General features: G+C 34.2%; 2 protein-coding genes and 1 long non-coding RNA gene across 6 annotated transcripts in view; 1 reads left to right on the forward strand and 2 right to left on the reverse strand.

Annotated features, from left to right (window-relative positions):
- Positions 1–26,093, reverse strand: part of LOC143377172 (uncharacterized) — a 202,541-nt gene that overhangs the window by 24,072 nt on the left and 152,376 nt on the right. The window lies entirely within an intron of this gene.
- Positions 1,477–18,329, reverse strand: LOC143377180 (general transcription factor II-I repeat domain-containing protein 2-like). 2 transcript variants are annotated; one of them, XM_076828212.1, is made up of 3 exons: positions 17,693–18,329; positions 2,028–3,577; positions 1,477–1,997 (listed from the first exon to the last, which is right to left on the reverse strand). In XM_076828212.1, the coding sequence occupies exons 1-3, from the start codon at positions 17,969–17,971 to the stop codon at positions 1,808–1,810; spliced, it is 2,019 nt and encodes a 672-aa protein (XP_076684327.1). In that variant the 5' UTR covers positions 17,972–18,329; the 3' UTR covers positions 1,477–1,807. The 2 variants fall into 2 exon arrangements, with proteins under 2 accessions (XP_076684327.1, XP_076684326.1); XM_076828211.1 differs by having other exon boundaries at positions 1,477–3,577; positions 17,693–18,328.
- On the forward strand, positions 9,120–9,998 carry LOC143377247 (uncharacterized). The gene is made up of 3 exons (XR_013087260.1): positions 9,120–9,165; positions 9,237–9,566; positions 9,693–9,998. It is a non-coding gene; the product is annotated as an uncharacterized LOC143377247 (long non-coding RNA).

A 26,093-nucleotide genomic window follows, 5' to 3' on the forward strand; every position in this document is an offset into this window, starting at 1 on the left:
AATCGACAGGTCGTCGGAGCTATTTTAGCCTTATTATCTTATTTCATGACATACCGCCGGTGTTTTTACATGATTAAGCGAATCATTTTTTTTTTCGAACCCATATGTCGTTTTACTTAAGGTATCGAGCTATTTGTCTAAAAGATATAAGATTTATTCCAAATTAATAGTTATAAAAATGATACTTTTAGGATTACGAGTTATGACGTCACGTTTTCCTCCTCCACTTGACGCCAGTAGGTGTCGCCTCGAAAGCATAATTTATAAATGTCGCTTGGCTGTCATTCAATGAAAAGAAATCATACGTTTACACGATTTTATTCAGCTTCGATCCTGTGTTTGCTTCTTGTATGTTTGCTACATATCTGAAAACTCGGATTTAACACAAAATCCACCAATCCACTGAATACGTATTACCATACGTATAACATAATTTACATATTTAATCAAGGTTAAAGGTAGGATTAATTAGAAAATATTTAATAAACTTATTAAAAAAAAAAAACATATCTGAGATTAACGGAAAGGAACATGTAACATTCGCATACGTTAATATCCACGCACAGTATCGTGGCCGAGGCCGTGGTCGTGGTCGGGGCCGTGGCGGTCAGGAGGAAAGCCGTTAAGGCGGAAAAGTTTATTAACTTAATATTGTTAATTTATTTATAATTTATTAAGTAATAAATTTCTTTCCTCGCATATATTCGTTTTCTTCATTCCTTAAAACCGAAGCTGAAAATCTGAGCACTGAATTGATTTGTGGCCAAGAAAGGAATGTCAAGTATAAAAAGTGACAGAGGAATCAGTGTTCGAACGGAGAACGAGAATACAATTGAAATTAGCAAAATTGATTTCACAATCTTTGCATGAGAATGTTTTTAATGTTTTTCGTGAATTAAAGGTACAATTGGAATTAGCAAAGATGATTTCACAATCTTTGCGTGAGAACTTTTTTCGTGAATTAAAGGGAATTAGCTTCTTTCATACATGATTTGTTTGACTGTACCGCTAATGCCGGCGGCATGTAAACTTTGGAAGTTCATATTTCGGTAATGGTTTGTGAGAAAAACATATACTGAATTCTTAAGAGTAGACTCGCGCAACGATGACTTCGACGAGGCTGTTGGTTGATAGGAAATCGGCAGGGAAAGCGCTACGACCAATCGCGTGCGCAGGCAGTACTTACAGTTAGTGTGAGCTGCACAGATCGGTTGCAAATCGATAGGGGCGTAGGTCTACTCTTATATGGAATGGTACATATGTAGGTAATGTTTTTGAAACTTTTCGACGTCATCTGCGAGAATATGAAATAAAGAATACAGATTCGCATTTAAAAATTTAAATGTGACCTTCACAGGGCTTCTCAATGTCATTGCAAGGACAAACAAATACCAGTATGATATCTCCCCCTCCAGAGCCGTTCCTGGGTTTTGGTCGCCCAAGTGCACCTTCTACACCCCCACCAGGAGGCCCCCCCCCCATTCCTACAACTTTGACCTGAAACATTTTTCCGTATCATTCATATTTTTCGAGACATTTACCTGGGGAGTGTACACACAACAATACTCAGTATTCATGAATACAGGAAGGTGTACGTGTAAGTGGAAGCACATCGATATCTCCATAAATTATAAATTATAAATAATAGTCGAATTGTGGTCCTCTTCGAAATAATATACATGTGAATTTTTTGTACTATAGTCAATATTTATGAAGGTATCGAAGTAATTAGGTTTCACTTGCGTGCCTTATCCTATACTTACAACATGTGCAATTGTATCGAATTACAATAGATCACGTCAGTCTATTAATATTGTTTGATTGTTGATTGATTGACTGTTTGATTGTTGATTGTTTGATTGTTGATTGTTGGATAGTTCATTGTCTGATTGTTGATTGTTTGATAGTTCATTGTTTGATTGATCATTGCTTGATTGTTCATTGTTTGATTGTTCGTTGTTTGATTGTTCGTTGTTTGATTGTTCATTGTTTGATTGCTGATTGTTGGATTGGTCATTGTTTGATACTCGATATACCTTGGTACTTGTAACCGTTTCACCTCCAGTAAATGTGTTACGTTAGGGACCAAACACGGTTGTGTACTTAACATCAATGAACATTTTAAATTGAAATCCGACATTGCTGTGCGAAATGTCGATTTTGTTTTTTTCAAAATAGAAAATAATTTTTCATTCATGTATGTTGAACCGAACATTGCCATTACCTTTGACACGAGTTTATGTAATCGTGGATATTTATCCTGGGGGAAGTTCTTATAAAAATTACCAATATCGTTTCCAGTCTGAAATTTGCCCTTCATGAAAATATTACACGTTAAGTCTATTAATTCTAACTGAAACTGTGGTGGAACATCAAGTATGTCTACTGAAAATGGTGATCCAACTATTTTAAAATCATTTTCAAGTGCATATAAATCATGAAATCGTTTGGAGAATTCATCATCTAAATTGCGCAATATGTCTTCGTAACGATTCAAATTTATATCTGGCGTGATTACGGATCCGAGTTTTGCAAAGTGGCAAACATTTCTCATTTCAAACTGTCTCGTCCACAATTTAATTTTCGCTTTAAACGCGCAAATCGAATCGTAATAATTTATAACCGTTCTGTCTTTTTCTTGAAGATGTATATTCAATACGCTTAAATGGTCTGTTATATCCGAAAAGAACGCTAAATCGCACACCCAATCATCATTTTCTAGTTCTGGTACACGATAATCTATTATGTCCATAAAAAGGACAATTTCATTCCGAAGATGGAAAAATTGATCTAGAATTTCCCCTGGGCTAAGCCACCGTACTTTGGTATGTAATAGTAGCTCGCCATGCTCAGATTCTATGTCATTTAAAAAAGTTTTAAACCGTTTATGCTTCAAATCATTCGACCGAATATAATTCGTAATTCGAAGTATTACTGACATTACGTGTTGCAATTCGATACTTTTCGCACATAGATTCTGTTGGTGTACCATCCCATGTATGACGCTAGGTTCCGGAGGAACTGCAAGATTTTTTAACTTCGTTCGGAGGCGGTCAACGAAATCTATATATTTATCCATCATGGCGGAAGTACCGTTGGTTGTAACGGATACCAGTTTCTCCCAGTCTAAATGAATATTATCCACCGCGTCCTCTACATACGACAGAATGTTCTCTGCTGTAGTTGTGTGAGTTAAGGAACAAAAATCTAACAGTCCCTCAATTACTTCTAAATTCTCGTTCACTCCTCGAATGAATATCGCCAAATGGCGTGCCCCCGAGAGGTCTGTGGTTTCATCCACAGCCAGACTAAATCCAGTGAATTTTTGTCCTAAATCGGTTAATTGCCGCGTTATATCGTTCGACATCTCCTGTATGCGGCGCGTTATAGTCGCCCGAGACAGACTTATCGCATCAAAATGTTTAAGTTCCTCCGGGCAAAGTTCACCTGTCGTCCGCAACCAATTTCTTATAAATTCCCCGTTTGTATAAGGGCGCGACGATTTTGCAATCTTGAATGCAATTTTGTAACTACATCGAACTGCCTCCTCCTTATTAATGAAGTCGCTTAGTTCGTCCTGTGATGAAAACAATGTCTTGCTATAGTACTTTATACGCATTTACAAACAAGGATTGATAATCACAACATAATCTTATAACAAGATATATATATATATATAGATAGTATGTAGGACAGGGATTTTTCCACGTCAGATTGATCACTTTTTTCGTCGATATTAGGGAAATGAATCAACACTTCCTTCTACAGTAAATCCTCGTTACTAGCCCGACGAACGGGACTGGCGGCGGCAGAGTTAGGAGCGATGGGGCCTAAGTGATGGAGGGGGAAAGACCTACAGGAGTGGTGGTAATGTGTGCGCAAACTGACGCCAGCGCCAAGCCAGTCGAGTGGCCGCAACGCAAAGCCAGCCAGCTTCGCCGGGAAATAGATTATCGACGCTGGTTGGCCGTGGCTGGCTTCGCGTTGGGGCCACTTGACTGGCTTGGCGCTGACGTCAGTTCGCGCACGCATTACCAACTCTCCTGTAGGTGTTTCCCCCTCTATCACTTAGGCCATATCGCTCCTAACTCTGGGCGGCGGACTCATAGCGCGTTGTGGACACTATTCCGCGCGGCCAATGGCGCAAGTGAGAAAACCCAAGAGCGAGCGAGAGGAGATGAAAGAGCCTATCCCTCGATCCAGGATTCCCCCACTCTCGTCGGAAGGATTCCATGAAATGGTGGGGATAGTCGCCGGGCTTCTAACACGTGGTAGAAACGGGCTGGTACCGAGTGCGTACTGTATCACTCTCAATATTTATGTTCTGCTTCAGCATATAACCTTGTACTTGTAGTTATTTTAAAAATAATCAGTGCTCTTTTTAACTATGTAAAATACAATTTACTTATTTCTAATACAAACAATAGTCAATAATATTCAAAGCCACACTTGTAATATTCAATTGGACGCCGTTCTCATCATTGGATTAACTTACAAATAGTAATAATCAATTTTTTGAGGTCCTTCTTATAAAATGATGACTTAAACCCCTCCCCCCATTTCACGTGGGCCACGTCATATTTCATTTTGATGAAAATCCCTGACATAGAGTCATTCGGGGCAATATGCCACCGTAGGTGATATGCCAATTCTCAATAATTTTTTAAATAATGCACAGATAACGTTACATTTGCACTAATTCCGTTCAATTTAGTTTAACTGCTAAGACGACAATAGATTTTGGCTTTTACCTTCTTTTATTTTCAGTAAATCCTGGTAAGTTATAAAATTATCGTCTTGATCTAATATCACACTGTAACTAGAATGCAGATTATGCATTTGTGTGAACAGGCCTACAAAAAATCACCAGCTTATGATAAAGTATACTAACAAACGAATTTTATAACCTCTCACACATCCGTTAAAACTATGTACTTTGTGGAGAGATTTTCAATTCTTCTTTTTATGGCCATGAGGAGTAATATGCCACATGTTTGTCGGTATAATATATGCCACTTGTGTCATAAACTCGTATCTTTATAATTCTTTTTATTTAATGGCATCGAGTTGTTTTTGTTTCGTATTAGAACCAGGGGCGGCTTTAGTATACTTGGCACCCCGGGCAAGATTCGCATGGCGCTCCTCCAAGGGCACGAAAATCAATTAGCAGAACGGATATAAAGGAATAAACGCATACAGCGGCTCCCCTACAGATTTAGCGCCCCGGGCGATCGCCCTGCCTGCCCCCCCCCCCCCTTAAAACCGGCCCTGATTAGAACCATGCCTAAGAAGTATATACGAACTTCAAACCGTGCGGCTTGGTCAGAAGAAAGTTTAAAGGAAGCCATTCGAATGGTGAAGGAGGCCCGTACTACAATCTGACAGTCTTCAAAAGATTCCGGCATACCATATCGTACACTCACAAGGGAAGATCCCGAACCCGAAAATTCAAGAAATTCTGAAACTTTGTCAATATGTAGGGGATTTCCTCCTGGTTACAACTCAATTTTTTTTTGCTGCCCAAATTCACTCGAAGGTGGTGAAATTAACCCCCAAAAATTCGGCTATTTTCCGATTTTGTGTTATAACTCGGGAACTGTAAGAGATAGAAAAAAAGTTTTAAGACAAAAGTTACTTCTTTTGATTAGATCTATCATTTGGAAAAAAATTATTTTACAGTTCACGAGTTATAACACGAAATCGGAAAATAACCGTACTTTCAGGGGTCAATTACACCCCCTTAGAGTGAATTTGTGCAGCAAACAAAAATTCCGTTGTAATCAGGTGGAAATTCCCTACATATTCACAAAGTTTCAGAATTTTTTTAATTTTCGGGTTCGGGATGTTCCCTTGTCAGACGAAGAATAGCTATCGATAACGACGCGAAGATTCCTCTTGGACGTAGGCCTTGTTTAACCTTTAGAGGGCCGGAATTTTTTCATTGAAATTGTAAATTTTAATTACTTAAAATTTATGCACATATACCAATAAAACGGTATGGCATATACTGGGATTTTTAAAATTTGAACTTTAATGTTTCTAAGGGTTTTTGATATCGCTAATCACGATTCTAAGGTCACAGTGTCGAAATTTTACACAGAAACAGTGTTGCCAACCTTATTCTTTCCTTTGGCGTTACCCAGAGCTAACGATGTAGACGTAGAAAGTTTTGTAGCTTTTTTTTTGTTTTTGGGGTTTTTTGTGTTATTTTTGGATTTGTTTCTTTAGTTTTCTGATTTTACTATTTATTATGCAAGCTGCAGTCGTGGAACTCACTAATGAATAACGAACGTGTATCCTTTCCTTCATTTCATTTACAAGTGCTAAGGGTTTTACTGAATCTTGATCCGAATGGCTCCACTTCTCATCTGCCCAACCCCCTAGATTAATAGGTCATTTTCCAAAATTACTGGATAAAAACCGACGATGCAATTTGTGTTCATTACGACAAACTAGACGTCAAACTCTTTATATATGGTCTACACGTGACTGCATTGTGCATAACACCTTGTTTTGAGGATTTCCATACGAAACAATCAATACCGTAAATTCGAATTTCCGACATATAAATTCATTCTTTTTTTCATTAGGGAGGACAAGAAGTATGAACAAACAGATAAAAAAACGCAACAAAGAGATACACATTCATTATCCAGTTTGTATAATGCATGGGCATTAGTGAGTTGTACGACTGCAGCTCGCATAATAGTAAAATCAGAAAACTAAAAAAAAAACAAATCCAAGAATAACACAAAAAAACCCCAAGACAAGAAAAGAGCTACAAAACTTTCTGCGTCCACGTCGTTAGCTCTGGGTAACGCCAAAGGAAAGAATAATATATGTATGAATTGAAACTGCTGTTACTCATTTAGGCTTGTTTAGGTTGGCAACACTGTTTCTGCGTAAAATTTCGATACTCTGACCTTAGAATCGTGATTAGCGGTATCAAAAACCCTTAGAAACGTTTAAAATTTTCAATGGCCACTATAGTGGCCAGCCTGGCCCTCTGAAGGTTAAAAGATCATGAGTCAGACTTAAGGAGGTTCGATACCGGAGCAAAAATAATGAGAAATCTTTGAAAAGTGTTTTGATCTAATGTCCAAAGTGTAGTCCGCATTGTGTTAAAATTTCAAGTCGATTGACAGCACGGTTTATGAAAAAATTCAAATCAAAGTTGCGCTCTTATACACAGGCTGTTATGGGAGAAGCGATAAAATTTCTATAAAATGTTACACAGAGTCCTAAAAAATGTTGCAATGAAAAGTTTAAGTATTCCTATGAAATTCTAAAAAAAAAAATTGGACATTTACCGTACGGTTTATTAGATAATTGAATAAATAGTCAGCAATGTGCTCGTATTTTTGGAACTGCCTGAAGGAACTGTTTGAAACGTGGCAACGCTGTAGGCCAGGTAGTCATCTATACAGTGTATACTTGTACAAAGGATACAGTAAAAATTTGTGAAAACACTACCAAGCTGTAAACATGTATTTAGTAATTTGTTGCGACCCAGTACGAACGCGCAAAGGGACGCCACAAGTGTAGAGTGGAAAGAGAAAAAAAGATGGACGCAAAGCGACGTTGCCGCATTTCGCTCGTATATCTTACGCTACATTTAATGAAAATATTATATTTCTAACTGCATTAAACATACTTTTTGTTTAATTGAATTCCAAAACAAAATATGTAGTAATAATTTTATTAGGAATAGACATGTAAATAACATTTTTGTCTACATCATTTTTTTTATCTAAGATTGGTATCACTGCAGAGCTCCCATGTATAAGCATAGGGTTACCCCTCTCGCCGCCTGCCCCGCAAGTGAGGTATCGAACCTTCTTAATGCAATCCTTAAAACGTATGGAAAAGTCAGGCTACTTTTTAACACCACGATCTGTACGGCAATTAGCTTATTGTTTTGTGGAAGCCAATAACATGCCTAACCCCTTTAATAGTGAAACCAAAACAGCTGGATATGAATGGTTGAAGGCATTTCTGAATAGGCACCCTGATCTAACAATACGTAAAGCTCAAAGTATCTCAACTGCCCGTGGTCTGGACATGTCTAAAAAAGAAATTAAACAATACTTCGATTTATTGCAAGAAACGTTGACTAGTCATGATTTGGTTGGTAAACCTAGCAAAATTTATAATGTTGACGAAACTGGATTGCAACTGAATAATAATTCTGGTCGCTAGATTCTCCAAAATTTGTGTGATTAGTTCGCACTTCATAGCTTGTGGCATATTACATCAGACCTTGTGGCTAGAGTTTATACAAAAATCAACTTTTGAAAAAACCGGTTTTCGAATTCTACTATTACCACAAAACTGTTTTCGAATTTTCACAAAAAATATAATTAAAATAGAAAATAAATATCTGTACTTATTTAAAAAAAAATCAGTTTTTTTATGGAAATATTTATGGAAATACAACAATATAACAAAATAAAATATATTCTATCTATACAAAACCAAATAAATAAAAAAAAATTAAAATAACTATAATTCGTACAATTTTTTAGTTCATTTAATATTTATGGATCTACAAAAATATAACACAATAAAATACACAGCATACAAAACCAAATGAAAAAAAACTGAAATAACTAAAATCCGCACCAAATATAAATTATAAATCTTTATTTCATTTAGTATTTTTGTTTCGAAAATATGAACTCATGAAGATTAGTTTTACAGTAAACTGTTACCTACTACAATATACTTGTGTCCGAGGCGATTTCAAGTAAAAATGTTAACATTTTTAATTAAATAATTAATTCACTTTTACATATTAATTCTAGTATATAAAACCGTTTTTTTTTTTAAATTTAAACCCCGTTTTCGAATTTTACAAATTTATAAAAACAACTCGCTTTTTAAACCCGGTTTTGAAAAACTGACAAACCCTACTTGTGGCATATTTACCCACCACTTGGTTAATATGCCAGTTTCGAGGACTTTTGTATTTGTACGTTTTTCATTGAACTATAAAAGTTACATTTCTCTACTAATTAGTTACACTTTCAGATGCTTTTTATCTTTTTCCACTATATCTATTTATACTTGTAAGATATCACGTTTCAAAGTTAACTGTGACATATTCCCCCGAATGACCCTAAATGCACAAAAGTGATCGATGTGACATGGAATGATCCGTATAAAGTAAGTAAATGTCCCCGTTTCCACTCATGTATCGATTTCTTCTTATTATAAATTTTACGTTTGTACTATAGTTCTAACAAAATAATTCTAAATTATTTGAGCGCTTACGCGAATGTTGCACAAGCTTGGGTCTAAAGAAAGTGCAGCATAAGCAACGAACAAATTTTAAAACAACAGACTCACGATCTTTTTATCGTGTTAAATAGCTGTTTTTGTTAAGGACCGGCGACACCATTGGTATTTAATAATTGGACAAAGAATAGTCTTTGCAGTGAAGGTTCTTATTTAATAACAAAAACGGATACTGTATTGTGCTCTCGATTTAGATTTTTTACTATTTCTAATTTTTTCAAGTAGATACAGATGATGTCCGCATTTCTACTCACCAAAATTTTAGTAAGGTAACCTCCAAAATTCAATATACATACTTATGTATATTGTAACCTCTTTTCCTATTCGAAGGGATTTTATTTCTTACATATCATTATGTTATGCTTTAAAAATAATTTTATTTACATTTTTCATAGTTTTGAAGATGGAGAATGAAGAATCAGGTAGCAGTAGCGAAAGAAGGGAAAAGTTGTAACAGGAATGATTAGAAATAAGTATACTAATGAAGTAATAATGAATGCAATAAATGCTAACAAAGAATATAAAATATCAGTTTCAACGTTGAATGGAATTAATTATTAAATAACTGTAATTTTATGACTATTATCTTTTCTGTTCCGAGAACACTATTATAAAATCCAGTGTATTAACTGAAACTTTTATTCCATACATTCATGTGTAAATAAGAAGCTTTTATTTTTTTGAATGTAGAAAAAAGTTCTAGTTAACTCTTCGTTGACACTCTGGGTGTGAGCCACCCATAAGCTGATATTGACGCTCTGTATCTTCTATACGCAAAATAAATAGTTTTTTTCCAAAGCCGACTTACTCACTACTTTTTCTCTCAAAGTATTATATCCGAACAACAACACTGTAGATTTTTAGCTTCTAATATTGAAATTTGTGAAAGTTACAACTTTTTAAAGATTTTTTTTGTTTTTTCTTGACATGTGGTAATCTAGAATTTTTTTACAAAAACGACCATAAAATTAAAATAAAAAATCTATTAGAATACATTCTAGAGACTTCGAAATTGACCCATGATTTTTTTCACAACAATTGGATTTTTTAGAGGAGAATGGCAGTCGTTCAAAAGTTGCTCTGGTATTGCTCAGGTATGTCAAAGTTGATCGAAAAAGGAGGTGTGTCAACGAAGGGTTAAACAACAACATTTAATCTGCTGTGAAAAAAAGTTATGACAAGCAGATTTCTTGAAAATGTTGTGGGGTAGATAGATCTGAACTGGACACCTTAAGGATGAACTTCAGTAGCATACAAAATAAGCGAAAATCTCTGAAAATTGGAGGCATGAATCTTTATGCAATAGTAAACCCCACTGCAAAAATTTAGAAAAATTGATTCGGTAGTTTTTTAAATTAGGTATTTAACTGTCAATTTAACATGGAATTTCCAGATCATAAAAATTATGTATATATAAGAGTTTTATTAAGAGGTTATACCTAGTCAGGCGGCCGAGAAGAGGTGAATGTTTGTGAATTTTTTGTAAAAAGCCGAAGCATACATTTTTACAGAACTTTTTGCACTTAAAAGAGCAACATTTAAAGAACATTTGGTATTTTTTTCGTAGAAAAATATTTACGTTTATAATAAAATAACAACCCACGTCCAAGAAGCCTTTTTAAAAATTTGCTTTTACGGTGAACACTGCCATTCGGAACCAGATTATCTAAAATCAAAATACAGAAAAGATTTTGTTAATATATTAATGTATCCTCAGATTGACGGAGGGAATTTTCCGAAATATTGATTTAAAATAAAATGGCGGCAGTTTAAAGTTGAAATCCTGATTTCTTTCGCGTGATATTTGCAAGAAAAAATCAGGATTTCAACTTTAAACTGCCGCCATTTTGTTTTAAATCAATATTTCGGAAAATTCCCTCCGTCAATCCGAGGATTTTTAAAATTTTTTTTAAAAGGCTTCTTAGATGTGGGTTGTTATTTTATTATAAACACAAATATTTTTCTACGAAAAAATTGCTAAATATTCTTTAAATGTTGCTCTTTTAAGCACAAAAGTTTTGTAATAATGTATGCTTCCGCTTCTTAAAAAAAAATTCACAAATATTCGCCTCTTTTCGGTCGCCTGACTAGGTATAACCCCTACATAGGGGTTCATAGGTATTAATATAAGTAAGATATATATGATCAACACTCACCAAATACAATACATTGGCACACTTTTCACTGCTTTTGATGTAAGTAAAAAGGAAAATTATAGTTTAATATTTCATTTCTAGCAGTTGCATTTCAGGTACATTCCAACAAACAAGTTTATGATAAAAGATCAAGTATTCAATAAATTGACAAAATAAGATAAAAAATAAGAGCGAATTCAACTGAATTTGAGATAAAAATACACCATTGCCATTTCCAACTGGTTTTCATCACATTAAAAAGCCTTATTAATATCATGGAAATGGATTAACTTTTGGCTAAGATTGTGACTGAAGTTCATCCTTAAACCATTCGGTGAAAATAATTATATAAAAATCAGAATGTGCTTTCTCTCCGATATGTATCCTTCTTCCAATTCCTGAAATGATACAAATTAAAATAATATTCCCAACTTTTATATTTTACCCTGAAATATCTATTCAAAAGCATATGATCCTCCAGAACTTTTATTAATCAAATATAAGATAACTGTTAAAACTGAACTCTTACAACAAAGTTCAAACGCTAATGCACAAAGTTAATATAAAACAGAAAAGTAGTGATTTTTAAGTTAACAGCTCGATAAATAACCTTTACTTATTAAAGTTAGCAGTTTTACACGACCCCTGGAGTAAGTCCTATCGTAAAAAGCAGCGGTCCAAATACTGTATTAAGGGGTCTCCTTAGTTTGACCTTCTGAAAATAAGGCAAATTATTGGGAATTTCTTAGAAAAAATCGAATCTTATAATTCTAATCTTTCTCTGGTATATTCATTGATATTCGAAGAATGTGCTCAAATCTTTTCAAATGATAATAATAATTTTGGTCAAAGTTACAGTGGTAGTTGTAAGAGGGCTTTGAAAAAAGTTTGTTGGTGGCAAACATGATTCTGGCTCGCATAGTCATTTGAAGTAATGAACGCAAATTTTTCTTGATCTATGGATATGAGTGTAGTTATCACATGAACTAGAATGAATGAAAAATATTGAAAAACACGAAAATGTTTCAAGTGATAATTTTCATTTCTCAGAAAAGAATTTGTTAGTTTCCTGTGTTTTGCGAAACTCGAATTTTGCAAATGACTTCTAAGTTCATATGATAAGCATACTCATATAGAGCAAGAATACTTTTGCATTATTTGTTTCAGACGGCTATGACAAGTGAAATCATGTTCACCAGCTACAAACTTTTTATCAAACCCCTCTTACTATTACATGCAAAGTTTGGAATTAAGAACCTATCTTTAAAATGGTACCAAGTTGTTGAAAATTTGTGAGATTGTACTTTCTAATCTTCCTGATGTGCTCCAAAAATTTTAAACGAATTCATGTTAGAGTTTTAGTTTGACTGTTCCCCATTTGAGGTGACTAAAACGGTGTAGTGGCGCTGATCAAGAAAGAGCTTTACTTTTTTTTTATGTTGGCTATAAGATTGTACCACGACGAACGATTACTACGTTTCAACTAAGCACTATTTTTGTACTATTTCTGTTTGAACTAATACACACCTTTATATGTTCTTTATACCAGTACGCTACTCTACTTTATTTACCAAAAAACCTAACAATTCACTAAATGATTGCTGAGTTATAACGATTTTAATTTTCACTGATTTTACACGTACTCTTATGGAAAGAGACGACCTTTGCAGATAAAACAGCTGAAAAAATGTTGAAGAAATAGTACCAATGTTTTCGAAGGGAGGTGCAACACAAGAAATAGTAGAGAGAGAACAGAGTATTTAAATAGAAACGGGTTCAGTCAATTAGGTATAGAATTAGAAAAAGGGGAAGGGAAGGAAATATCGAGAATACTGAAAGAGAGGGACAGAGAAAAGCAAAAGCAATGGAATAGGATAAGGGAAGCAAAATACAACAAAATGTACAAGTACATATGTAGGGTAAACTTGCCAAGATATTTGGAAGAGAGAGGAGTAAGAGGAAACCAGAGTCTTATGGCAAGAGCAAGGTGCGGAGATATGGAAGAGGGGAATAGGTATTGGATGAAAGAGGAGGATAGAAGGTGTAAGCTATGCGAAAGAGATATAGGGTCGTTAAAGCATCTGGTGGAGGAATGTACAGGTCTGGAAAGAATAAATATAAGTGTGGAAAAAATACTTCAGGAGAGAAGGGTTGAGGAGGTAGTGGAATGGCTAAGGGATGTAGAAAGAAGGTGGAAAGAAAAAGATAAGGAAGGAAAGAGCGAAATGATACCAAAGAATAATAATGTGCAATAGAATGGAATGGTAGGAGAGGGAATAGTTTAGTAGAAAAGTAGATAGTATGGGAGAGAGGGTGCGTTAATTATATAGGGTAATAATCATGGGTGTGAATAAGTGTGAGAGAGAATGATAGGTGGGTAGTTGCAATGTTAGGAATATAATTGTAAACCAAGTCAAATTTCTAGACCGCAAGGTTGAAATTAAATAAATATATATAGGGTAAACCAACCAGTGAATGACCGAATTGTTGAATCTATGAACCTTTGAATACTTGAATATATTTATATATAACAACAAAACTGTTGAGATTGCATTTAAATTTATTTTTCTTGAAATTTCTATAAAAATAATTACTTATTTTTATTGTAATTTAAAAAGAAACAATTATAAAATGCATAACGTGTAGAAGCCCAGTAAATGATCGCATACTCTTAATAAGAATTGTACTTATTAATGTTTGCTTAACACGCGTAACTAAAAATATAGGATATTAAAAGTGTAACTACACTCCATTTATAAACATATAATGTTTAAATTTATAATTGACATTTCTTTGCCTAATGGTCATTCACTGGTATGCGGTCAATTACTGGTTGGTTTACCCTACAGTGGCTCACAGCCATAATCGTACACTCTTTAAAATAGCATAACATTTTTAAAATTGGTCCAAACGACTTGAGTTTTTTCGAGAAGCTAGAAGGATTAGTTTGCTAAGTGACATGTTTCATCGTTTTGAAAAAAATGCAATTGGCCGGAGTAGCAAAAAAAAATAGTAAAGGTCGTTTTTTCAACTTTTTTTTGTGAGCCTGTAATGAAAATTTAAAAAAAAAAAACGTTTTTAGATTGAAGTTGTATACGTGTCTAAAATTTCATGAAAATCGTTTAACGTTGCTCTGAGCTATAAACGCTTAAAGATCGCAGAATAAGGTTGAGAATCGCTGATTTTGGGAATTTCCGCGATTCTCGACCTTATTCTAGCTTCTAAAACAAAACTCAAGTCGTTTGGGTTAATTTTAAAAAAGTTATGCGATTTTTAAGTGTGTAAGATTATGGCTGTGATCCACTGTATATATTACCAGTTTTCAATTTTTTTTTACATGTAGTATAGGGGTAGATGAAAGTATCTGCCAAGTTTCAATTGTTTTCACTACACCGTTTTAAAGAAATAAATTATAACTTGAAAAAAAATTGTGAATTCAGGGCATTTTCACTGCCAAAAGTATAGCAAATAATACTTGAGAAGGCATTTGTAAAGTGAAAAATACGTTCCTAGGAGTAAAAATAAGACTGCAACTGTGTTCGAGTTCCTTACTATGCGTAACATGAAGATATTCAAGTATTTCAAATTTCACATACTTTTGTCTAATATTGTACGTCCGATACATCCTTAAGGATGAACTTCAGTGACAATCTTAGCCAAAAGTTAATCCATTTCCAAGATATTAATAAGGCTTTTTCTGCAATGAAAGCCAGTCGGAAATGGCAATGGTGTATTTTTTATTTTTATTTTTTCGCAAATTCAGTTGAATTCGCTCTTATTTTTTATCTTGTTTTGTCCATTTATTGAATATTTGATCTTTTACCATAAACTTGTTTGTTGGAATGTACCTGAAATGCAACTGCTAGAAATGAAATAATCAAACTATAATTTTCCTTTTTACTTACATGAAAAGCAGTGAGTGTTGATCATATATATCTTAATTATATTAATAAAACTCTTCCATGTTAAATTGAAAGTTAAATACCTAATTTAAAAACTACCGAATCAATTTTTCTAAATTTTTGTAGGGGGTTTTACTATTGCATGAAGATTCATGCCTCCAATTTTCAAAGATCTTCGCTTATATTGTATGTTACTGAAGTTCATCTTTAAAAGACTCCAATATGTTTCTTTTAAAAAATTCCCAATAATTTGCCTGATTTTCAGAGCATCAGACTAGGGAGACTCTTTAATGGAGAAGGAGGAGGACAATGTTTAGTTGATTGGATAGTTTTTGTGGGCAGTAAAGGTTTTCCTTTAACCCAAAATATCTTTTTGGATAGTATCAGATTATTAATAAGAGAGTTAAGAGAGGAAAATCCATTTACTGGAGGCAGGCCAGGAAAGTATTATTTTGAGGAATATTGATAGTCATTATAGAAGAGTTTAATAACCCTTCCTTGACACTCTGGGTGTGAGCCACCCATGAGCTGATTTTGACGCTCCGTACCTTTTCCAATAGGTAGATTCTACGTAGAATACCATGGATATTCGAGGAATATCTCTATTTTTTCAATTACCGAAATAGCCTTCCTTCTATATGCAAAATAAATACTTTTTTTTCTAAAGCCCACTTTTAAACTATTTTCCTCTCAAAATGTTATATCCCAACAACAACTCTGTAGTTTTTTAGCTTCTAATATTGAAATTTGTAAAAGTTACAATTTTTTAAAGATTTTCTTCGTTTTTCCTCAACATATGGAAATCTAGAATTTTTCTACAAAAACTGGTAAAATTTCAATTAAAAAACTATTGGAATACATTCTAGAGACCTTGATATTGATCTATGATTTTTTTCATAACGATTGGATTCTGTAGATGAAAATGGCAGTCGTTCAAAAATTGTTCTGTGTGTGAGCCACCCAGTATGTCGAAGTTGATTGAAAAAAGAGGTGTGTCAATGAAGGGTTAATTTAAGTAAAATCTGAAATTAAAACAACGATGGGAGAAAAATCAGCACTCAACAGAGGGGAACTTAAAAAAAAAAATAAGGGAAAAAGCAGCACTCACAGAAGGGATGAAGTAATGTAAGAACAAGAAGCAATAATTTTAAGTTTGGTAGAAATCAGTAGTATTTTTATTTCAATAAATATTTGTTCCAAAATTATAAATAGCTTCATTTACTATTATGTTACAAAACCTATCCATACAAGATGTAACTTATTCCTATTTGAAGGGGCAACATACTATGTCGGTAGAAATTGGTAGAAATGGTGGGTAGAAATACGTACATCGCTATTTTTCGTGAGCGAAAATACGGACATTCGAATCATTGTATTTAATTAGTGATTATTAATAATTAACCTCTAACTGGGCACGTGAGGTTTAATAGATCCCAACCAGCTTTAAACGTTCGTAACATTGTTATTTTAATGCACTCTAGTGGAAAGAAAATAATATACATTATAGACGTTTTTCATATATGGTGGGACAAACACCACGTAACTAGGGATGGAGTGCAAAATCACAAACAGTGATTTATCACAGTGATCGCAGAATCACGATCACGGTCGGGATTTAACTTCAATAAAAAAAGTGATTTTTTTTAACTTGAGTGAATTGTTTACTGTGATCGTAATTCTCGATCTTGATTGAATTATTTTTTATAAAATACTTCAATACAGCTTGTGTTACAGTCAAAGCGTGCTAATTCGGCGAATATATAGAATACGCATTCATAAATAGTCAATATATGCACGCACTGATTTGATTGGCTAAAGTATTCACATATACATTATACTTTTTAACTAAAGTGAAGAAATATTCGTTAATTTAAATAGATCAAGAACAATTACATTGGTTCAAAATATACAATTGAGATTCTGTAAGAACAGTGAGGACTCGAGAATGTTTCGAGAGAAAGTAGAAATTGGGGTTATGTGGCGCGTGCAAAGAGCAGTTATGTTCTCCACAAATCAGAAGCGATCATGAAAATCGCGAATCACTGTTCTGCCTGCACCAATCAGAAGCGATCGCGAAAATCACGGATCACTGTGAAAAATCACCGTGATTGGGAACTAACGTGATCGAATCACTCGTGATTTACAAATCACGGTTCTAGCCAACACTACACGTGACCGACCATGTGATTTTAAAGCACGTGACCACTCAAAGGTTAAACACCTTGCAATATCTATATGAAATATTTTTTTGAATTAATTGAATTAGTACACAGACAATTTTTTTACACCTTCTTTATGACGAATGAACGCTTAAACGAGTAGAAATTGGGGCATTTACCTTAATACAAAATAACTTACTATGACCGGAACATTGTTCTCCGCTTGTGATATGTTTTCCTTTAATATCTGAATTACTTGGAGGCGTTCTTCTCCCTTCAGATTGGCATAATCCTTAGCGTGGTTGGCGTCATAATGACGCTTCAAATTGTAACTTTTTACACATGAGAATAGTTTCAAACACGCGAGGCATTTGATGCTACCTTCGTGCTCAGTAAACAGGTACGCTTCTTCCCACGAGGGCTTAAAAGGTGCTATGGCATGTGGAGCCTTCCTTTTCGAACTTGAAGCTTCATCCATAATTGCATGCACTTATGCAATATATCCACCAGTCACTTGTTTAACACTTGAAATGCACACGTAACGTACCCACGCAACAAGTAGAAAATCGCTAAACGAAGTGCCCGTTGGGGACTAACACTTTGGTTCTGACAGAATTTTAATTATCTGTCATTGCAGACCTGTACTACTGGTCGAATTAAGAGCTGGAAGCCTTCTACGCAGCTCTGAGAGCCATGGAAGAGCAAGGCGTGGAGTTGTTACTTAGGTCGTTAGCTATAGAATAGGTGGCGCAACGCTGTCCAAGCCAGGGCTCGCGAGCCCGTGAGATTCTCCCACTCCCGTCCGCGTTGCCAGGGATACCGCGCGACGCTAAAGAGGCGACCATGACAGGCTAGCGTTTCCGTCGTCAAGGTAGTTCAGGCGCTACACATTATGCGTGGATTAGTGACACACACCGCCGCAGCGAGCCAATGCTACTATTTCCCGCGAACACTACGCGGGGAAGGACCGGTTGGAAGGGGCAGCAGGGGCGCGAGGGGCCTGACTGCTGGACAGCGCTGGACTGTGTGTGCATTCTCCTTGCAATCTTCTCAACGCATTGCGGGACACAAGTGGGGTCTGCACTCACGGATTGCCCCACCACAGGCGACGCGGTTTCCGAGGCGCTATTTTCTGGCTCCCACGAGCTATCGGCTCCGACAATGACCGAGCAGTCCAAGCACCCTGCTAGCAGTTACCAGAGCAACGATTTGTGCAGCAGAGATGTGCAAAATTTAATCTAATTACTAATTACTGATTACTAATTACAATTGAAATGCAATTGTGAACTCGCTTACGAATACCTTTCTGTAATCGTTCATTTTTACTAACCTCAATTACAATTGAAATACTGTAATTGTAATTGTGCAAAATAATTACAGTAAGTCTCACGATACAAAGTTACGTCTAATAAATTGAGGTTTGTAAATATTTTTCTTAAATGATGATGTCATTAAACAAAAGAACAACTTACACGTTTTGTAAAAATTTGTAAAAAATCCAGGAACCAATGTACAAATAAGTAAATAGCTACTTACACTCCAAGAATCACAATTAACAAATTTTTCTTCAATATTTCTACTCTGCAGTTACGAAAATAAAATGAAAGAATTGAGATAATTATAATGATATGTACACATTACTACATATTTTTTTCTACATTGTTATGTATTCACAAACAGTATCTTACATCTTAATTAGCACATCGACATTATTACACCATATTAATAATATAACGTAGAATAAACAAAAATAAAATTTCTATGCAATTGTAATTGCCCTACACAATTACAATTAATAACTATGTAATTATAATCGCTCTGCACAATTACAATTGTCATTGTAATTGACCCACAACTACATTTGGCAATTACCATGGTAATTGGAGTCCAGAGGAGCGATAGGGGCGATCGTCCCCTCTCCCCAAAAGTTATAAAATAGAAAAATATTATGACATTGTGTATGATTCTGTATAAATAATTAATATGAATTTAATTATTTAGATTATAGTATCACATAGAGATAGTAAAATATAAATTACAAGCAAATTTAAAATCTTGTACTTATGTACTTTAAATATTTCGCCCCCTCCAAGACAGGTGTCTGAATCCGCCTCTGAGCAATTAAGGATTACTGAAGGTAAGGAGTACATCACTTGTAATTGATTTAGTAATTCCATTGTGACTAACTACTTGTGACAAACAATTCAATTTTGTTTGATGCCCAACTTCACTCTAAGGCGGTGAAAATGACCCCTGAAAATTCTCCAATTTTGTTATTACTCGCGATTTGTAAGATCTGAAAGAACAGTAAGCTATCATATGATAGTCATAATTAAAAGAAGTAACATTTTCCTAAAAACTTTTTTTTATCTCTTATACTTCGCGAGTAATAATACAAAATCGGAAATTTTTCAAGGATCAATTTCACCCTTTAACAGTGAATTTGGCAGTAAACAAAATTGCGTTGTACTCAGGAGGACGTCCCCTAAAACTTTGTACGGCGTCATACATGAAAATGATTACTCTTACGAAAAAACTCATAGAATCTTTTTTGTAGAGAATTTGCTAAGTTACAAATTTCATAATAACTATTTTTGTCGTAAAACTGATAGATAACGAGATATTCGCGAAAAACTTTTGTTTTTTACCTTTGACCCTCTGCAGAATTTTTGGCGGCGGTCACATCGATGGGTACTTTTGACATATTGTTTAAAACGGCGACATAAAGGCCCATACAAAAATTTAGCTTGCTGGATTAGTTAATTATTCTGCAAATTGGCCAAATTTTCGTTTAATTTCACTGAACTAAGAAACGAACGAGTAAAGAAGGCAAATGTAGTGTTAAGACAAATCTGGGGAATAGGAGAAAGGAAGTAAAAATATGATTTGAGGCATTGAGAGCAAAAACGGAGTAACCCACATTTTTTGCGAAATTGAGTTAGTAGCAATAATGTATTCCAATAGGGTGTGACTAATCATATAAAATCGGAAAAATTAAATTTTTTTAATGTGGGTTAGTCCGATTTTGCTCCCAATGCTTCATATATATGTGAGGGGTAGGAATGGTATGTATGTGATATATGAAAATGGTTCATGTTTATGGATATGGTTTATGTGTATGTACGTATAGTATATGTTTATAGTATGTGTTTATGTACAGTATAAGTTTATATTATGTGTTTATGTATAGTATAAGTGTATAGTACTTATAGATTAGGGATTTTTATGTGGGAGACGTAAAGGCATATATATGTATCTGTGGGTATTTGTAATGTACACGCCTGTATATTGAGCGTACAATAATATGTATAGGTCATACGAGAATGAGTGTTGTTAACTATACAGTGTGCACATGAAAACTAAGTCCATTTCAGATATGTGAAGCCGAAATAAATATTATCTATCTATATACTTATGTCAGCTATCGGGAGCCAGAAACCCCGCCTTCCGGAGTCGCGGTCGGTGGTGGGGCAATCCGTGTGTGTAGAAACCTTAGGTTCCTTATTGATAACACGCAAGGAGCTCCGAAATAATGTAAAGGGGGGGAAAAAATGTTGCTCCCTAGGCCCCCAAGAGTGCCAGTTATTTAAGCCTACGGGTACAAGCCTGCACACACATTACTACAGCTTCCCCCACCGCGGTGTATGTAGTCGGCTCCGACCTCGAATCCCGCGCGGAGCTGCAAGCTATGTACAAGCGGCGCTCCAGCTCTCAAATCGACCGGCTGACCGAGTACTGGGGAGAACCTGAGCGTGGAATAGTATGTAGAAGAAACATACATACATATACAGGGTGATTCTACAAGTCAAAATAAAACGAAAATATAACATACAAGTTTATAACAGCCCCCTTCGTTTTCGAGAAAATTGAGTTTAAATTTTATCCGAATAAGTACGCGTAGGTACACCGCAGTACAGTTTTAATTAGGTAAATAAAACCTTTTTTACACGACGATATGTGTATCGCGAATCACGTATTCGGTACACGTCCCTAAGCCGCCAAAACTACACTTTGGTGTACGCCAGAGTTGGGCTAAATGTAATTAAATTAGAAATTAGGATTGAAATGTAATTGTGTAATTCAATTACAGATTACTTTCTGTAATCGTTAATTTAGTTTACCACAATTACAACTGTAATTGACACATGTAATTGTAAATGTAATTGTGCAAAACAATTACATACACTCCTCACATTAATTGATGGGTCGGATGCAATAAGGGGACTAGCGCTCGAAAATGGGAAAAATTATTGTCCAAACGCTAAGAAAGATTGGAAAATTAAATGTTAAACTGAATTTTAAAAAATATAGTGTTGTAAAGCTCGTCACGACACACAATTTTTTCTATTTACAGTTTGTTTATCGGATCATTACTATTCGAGCTAAAAATTATAAATAAATAATTTTTCATTTTCCAAAATCATTATTTCTTTAAACATAAATTGCAATAACTTGAGTAAATATTAAGGGATCGCTATGAGACTTAAAACATAACTTCAGAAAACTCTAGCGAAGCCGTAAAATGTATGCACGAAACCCCTATGTTAAAACATGTAATAATATTTAATTAAAAAGTAATATTGGACATAATCCATGTTTTTCAACGTTCGTCGTTAAAAAGCGACAATATAACTTGCAGCGACAAAGTTTTCCCTTAATATACAAAGAAAATTTTCACAATTTTTCACACTGATTAATAAATAATTGTAGAAGATATGACGATATATATAAATCCCGCGCGGCACCAACAGTAAACGTGAGTATTAAGACTGCCAAACAGCGCATTATATATATCGCCATATCTTCTACAATTATTTATTAATCTGTGTGAAAATTGGTGAAAATCTTCCTTGTATATTAAGGAAAAACTTTGTCGCTGTAAGTTATATGTACCTCAAAGTTGCATCGATACTTTTTAACGGCGAACGTTGAAAAACATGGGTTATGTCCAATATTACTTTTTAATTAAATATTATTACATTTGTTAACATAAGGGTTTTGTGCATACATTTTACGGCTTCGCTAGAGTTTTCCGAAGTTATGTTTTAAGTTTCATAACGATCCGTTAATATTTACTCAAGTTATCGCAATTTATGTATAAAGAAATAATGATTTTGGACGATGAAAAATTTTTTGTTTATAATTTTTAGCTCGAATAGTAATGATTGGATAAACAAACTGTAAATAGAAAAAATGTGTGTCGTGACGAGCTTTACAAAACTATATTTTTTAAAATACAGTTTAACAACATTTAATTTTCCAATATTTCTTAGCGTTTGGACAATACTTTTTCGCATTTTCGAGCGCTAAGTAGTCCCCTTATTGCATCCGAGCCCTCAATTGTTCCTTCAAAATTTTCAAATCGGTTCAGTAGTTCGGGTGAAATCCATGGAAATATGTGAAAAAAGTAATTTTTCTCGCCCGAAATTGAGATCGACAATTCACTGAATCATCTGGGAAAAATTGAAATCGCAACAATGGGCCCAGTTTCTTATTTTTTACGTTGAGTCTGCACTTTTACGAAGAAAACAAGCTGCTACTGATGAAAATCTATGGATAAATACCGAAACTAGAGACAATTGTGTGAAAACACTAAAATTTTATTTTGTCTCGGTTTTTGTGTTTTTTTCAGTTTTATTGTGTTAATTCAATTTTAATTCATTCTGTACATTTTTTCAAGTATGTTGTTAACATGTGTGTGTTTTAAAAATAATAAAAATGCACTAAAAACTAAAAAATAATTATTTTTTTGCACTACTATTTCGATGGTGTTTTTTCACATTAAATAAAATCGTGGAGCATTTTTAATAAAATTGTTTAACATAAATTTTCCTTTATAGATTTCTACTCGTAGTTCATTTTCTATTTTATGGGCTTTCATTTTTTTTTCCAACATCCATTTCTTCTTGTCTCACTTGAATTTTTTCCCGGAAAATCTTAGTGACGTAAATAAATGATGAACACGGAGAGAGTCCATCAGAATATGAAGGGTATTGAGCGACGGTATCATAGATTTTGGGATGAGACAATGATGGGAGTTTATAATTTGGTTCCTCATAAGAGAAACGAATCCCAAAACGAACAAAAGACAAAAAAAGAACCAGAACTATTTCTAAAACACACATATGTACACTAACAAAATACTTGAACAAATGTACAGAATTAATTAAAATTGAAATAACGCAATAAAATGGAGAAAAAAACACCAAAACCAAGAAAAAATGAAATTTTAGTGTTTTCACACAATTGCCTCTAGCTTCTTTATTTATCCATAGATTTTCTTTAGTAGCCGCTTGTTTTCTTCGGAAAAGTGCAAACTCAACGTAAATAATGAAAAACTCGGCCCATATTTGCGATTTCGATTTTTCCCAGATTATTCAATGAATTGTCGATTTCAATTTCGGTCGAAAAAAATGACATTTTTCACATTTTTCCATCGATTTCACCTGAACTACTGAACCGATTTGAAAATTGTGTCAGGAACATTTGTTGGTGATTCAATTATCTTCAATTTGATATAATGTTCGACCATATCGGTCATTCGCAACACGAGATATTCGCAATTAAGTGGGACCCCTTTTTTTGACAGACAGGTAAAAAGTTCACTTGACGATATCTCGAAAACGTATCTATAGAAAATTTTGTAGACCTTATTTTCGGAATCAGCGGGCCATTTTACATAAGAAAACAATAGTGTCATCTGCTGCGCAATTTATTATTTTTATTTTATAAACTAGTTTAATTAAAGTTAGTAAATACTTTTTTAAATGATGAAACCATTTATAAATATTAATTTGTTTTCAGCCGTTAAACAAAACAAATTACAGATTCGTGAAAATTTGTAACGAATCTTGTCACCGATGTGCAAAAGAGTGGAAATGTTAGAGTTGACGTACAGTGGGTAAAAAAGTCTGTGAAATCACAAAGGAATGTGAAAAATGTATAAAAAATGAAAAATGGTGGTTTATTTATAAAGAAACATAGAATACAATATTAATGATCTGCCTATCTTAAATTGCAACAAGTTAAATTATTGTATACAAAAGGTATAGAAGTTAATAGCACGTCGTGACAGAAATTCGTGCCAAAAAAAAAACTGCTTAGAGGAAACCGGGGCAAAGTGATGCGAAGAAAGTTTGAAGTCGAATAAAATTTTTCCCTTTCAATAAAAATGTGTGGAAATAGATTTATAATATAATTTGAACATTACTATTGATAAATGACGGATAGCAATACTTAAAATAAACTTAAAGTATATTAAAATTCAAGTTGAAAAGAAAATGCCAAAACGACCATTTTACCCCATATATGGGGTAAAGTGAGCTGAAATAAAAAACGAGTTTTAATTAAGGATATAGTTAAGTATTAACCCCTTGCGCTGGGATGACGTGTGTAGCACGTAAGTTTCTGTTGTTTCTGAACCTTGGTTATCAAAAACTGTGGCAGATTTTTCATTTTTTTTGAGGTTAGATTCTGTTTCATCTCGCCGCGTGCTTTCCCAGCTAGCTGACAGGTTAGGTTAATGCGCACATCACTCGCGCATCCTTTCTTTGCAGCTCAGTTAACCCCAGTCACTTTGCCCCGAAAGTGTACTCACAAGGAGAGTATTTTAGGTGTCCGCCTCCGATCATTTTGATTTTTGGATATGTTATAGAGGACCGAAAAATAAGAAATACGTGTTTTTTTATTTTTCCCCGTTTTCATATTTGGGGGGTGAAAACTGCGTTCAAAGTTAGGGTTGAAAAATCATTTTTGTGGATTTTTGAAAATCTGGTGAGTCAGTCATATTTCGCATTCAAAGACACAAAATTCGTCCATTGACACTATTCCCCTATCTCTAATAGTTCTCGAGATATTCCACAAAAATGATTTTTCAACCCTAACTTTGAACGCAGTTTTCATCCTCCAAATATGAAAACGGGGAAAAATAAAAAAACACGTATTTCTTATTTTTCGGTCCTCTATAACATATCCAAAAATCAAAATGATCAGAGGCGGACACCTAAAATACTGTCCTTGTCAGTGGAAAATTAATTATTTAATAATGTTAGGATTAATGATTTCTCAAACGCGTGTACATGGATATTTATAAGCTTGTTATAAACACACAGAAAATATTTGGTGTTAAAATAACACAATTAAGACTTATTTATCCAAAAAGCTAAATTGAAAAGGAAACCAATTTAGAAGTCTCTAAGACTTCATTTTTAATTTTTTAAATGAATTTCCATTTTTCGATATCTGAATATGCATAATTATCATTGTGGTATTACACACATTTATTACGTCGCCAAAATTTGTAAATACATTCTATTGTTAAAGAATGAACAACTAAATACTTTTAAATTAATATTCTGTTGGATTCCCTTGGTTTTTTATAACATCCCGCAAACGGTTGCGCATGGAATTCACTAATTTGTTCGTATCCTCCATTGATATTTTGTTCCATTCTTCTTGTAATACTGTTTTTGACGCTACTTTGGGTGTGTAGTATGTTTCCTTATGTGTCGTTCAAATAATTCCCATAAATGTTCAATTGGATTTCAATTCGATGATTGGGGAGGTGTGCGCAGTTGTCTTTTTGCATTGTACATTGTACA

The sequence above is a fragment of the Andrena cerasifolii genome, chromosome 15 (assembly GCF_050908995.1).
Source record: "Andrena cerasifolii isolate SP2316 chromosome 15, iyAndCera1_principal, whole genome shotgun sequence".
NCBI classification, from domain to species: Eukaryota; Metazoa; Arthropoda; class Insecta; order Hymenoptera; family Andrenidae; genus Andrena; species Andrena cerasifolii.

Coding starts and splice junctions, on each gene's coding strand:
- LOC143377180 (XM_076828211.1), bottom strand. CDS start 17,971: ATGGATGAAGCTTCAAGTTCGAAAAGGAAGGCTCCACATGCCATAGCA. Junction 3,578..17,692: donor AGAACAATGTTCCGGTCATA/GTAAGTTATTTT, acceptor TTTTCATCACAG/GACGAACTAAGCGACTTCAT.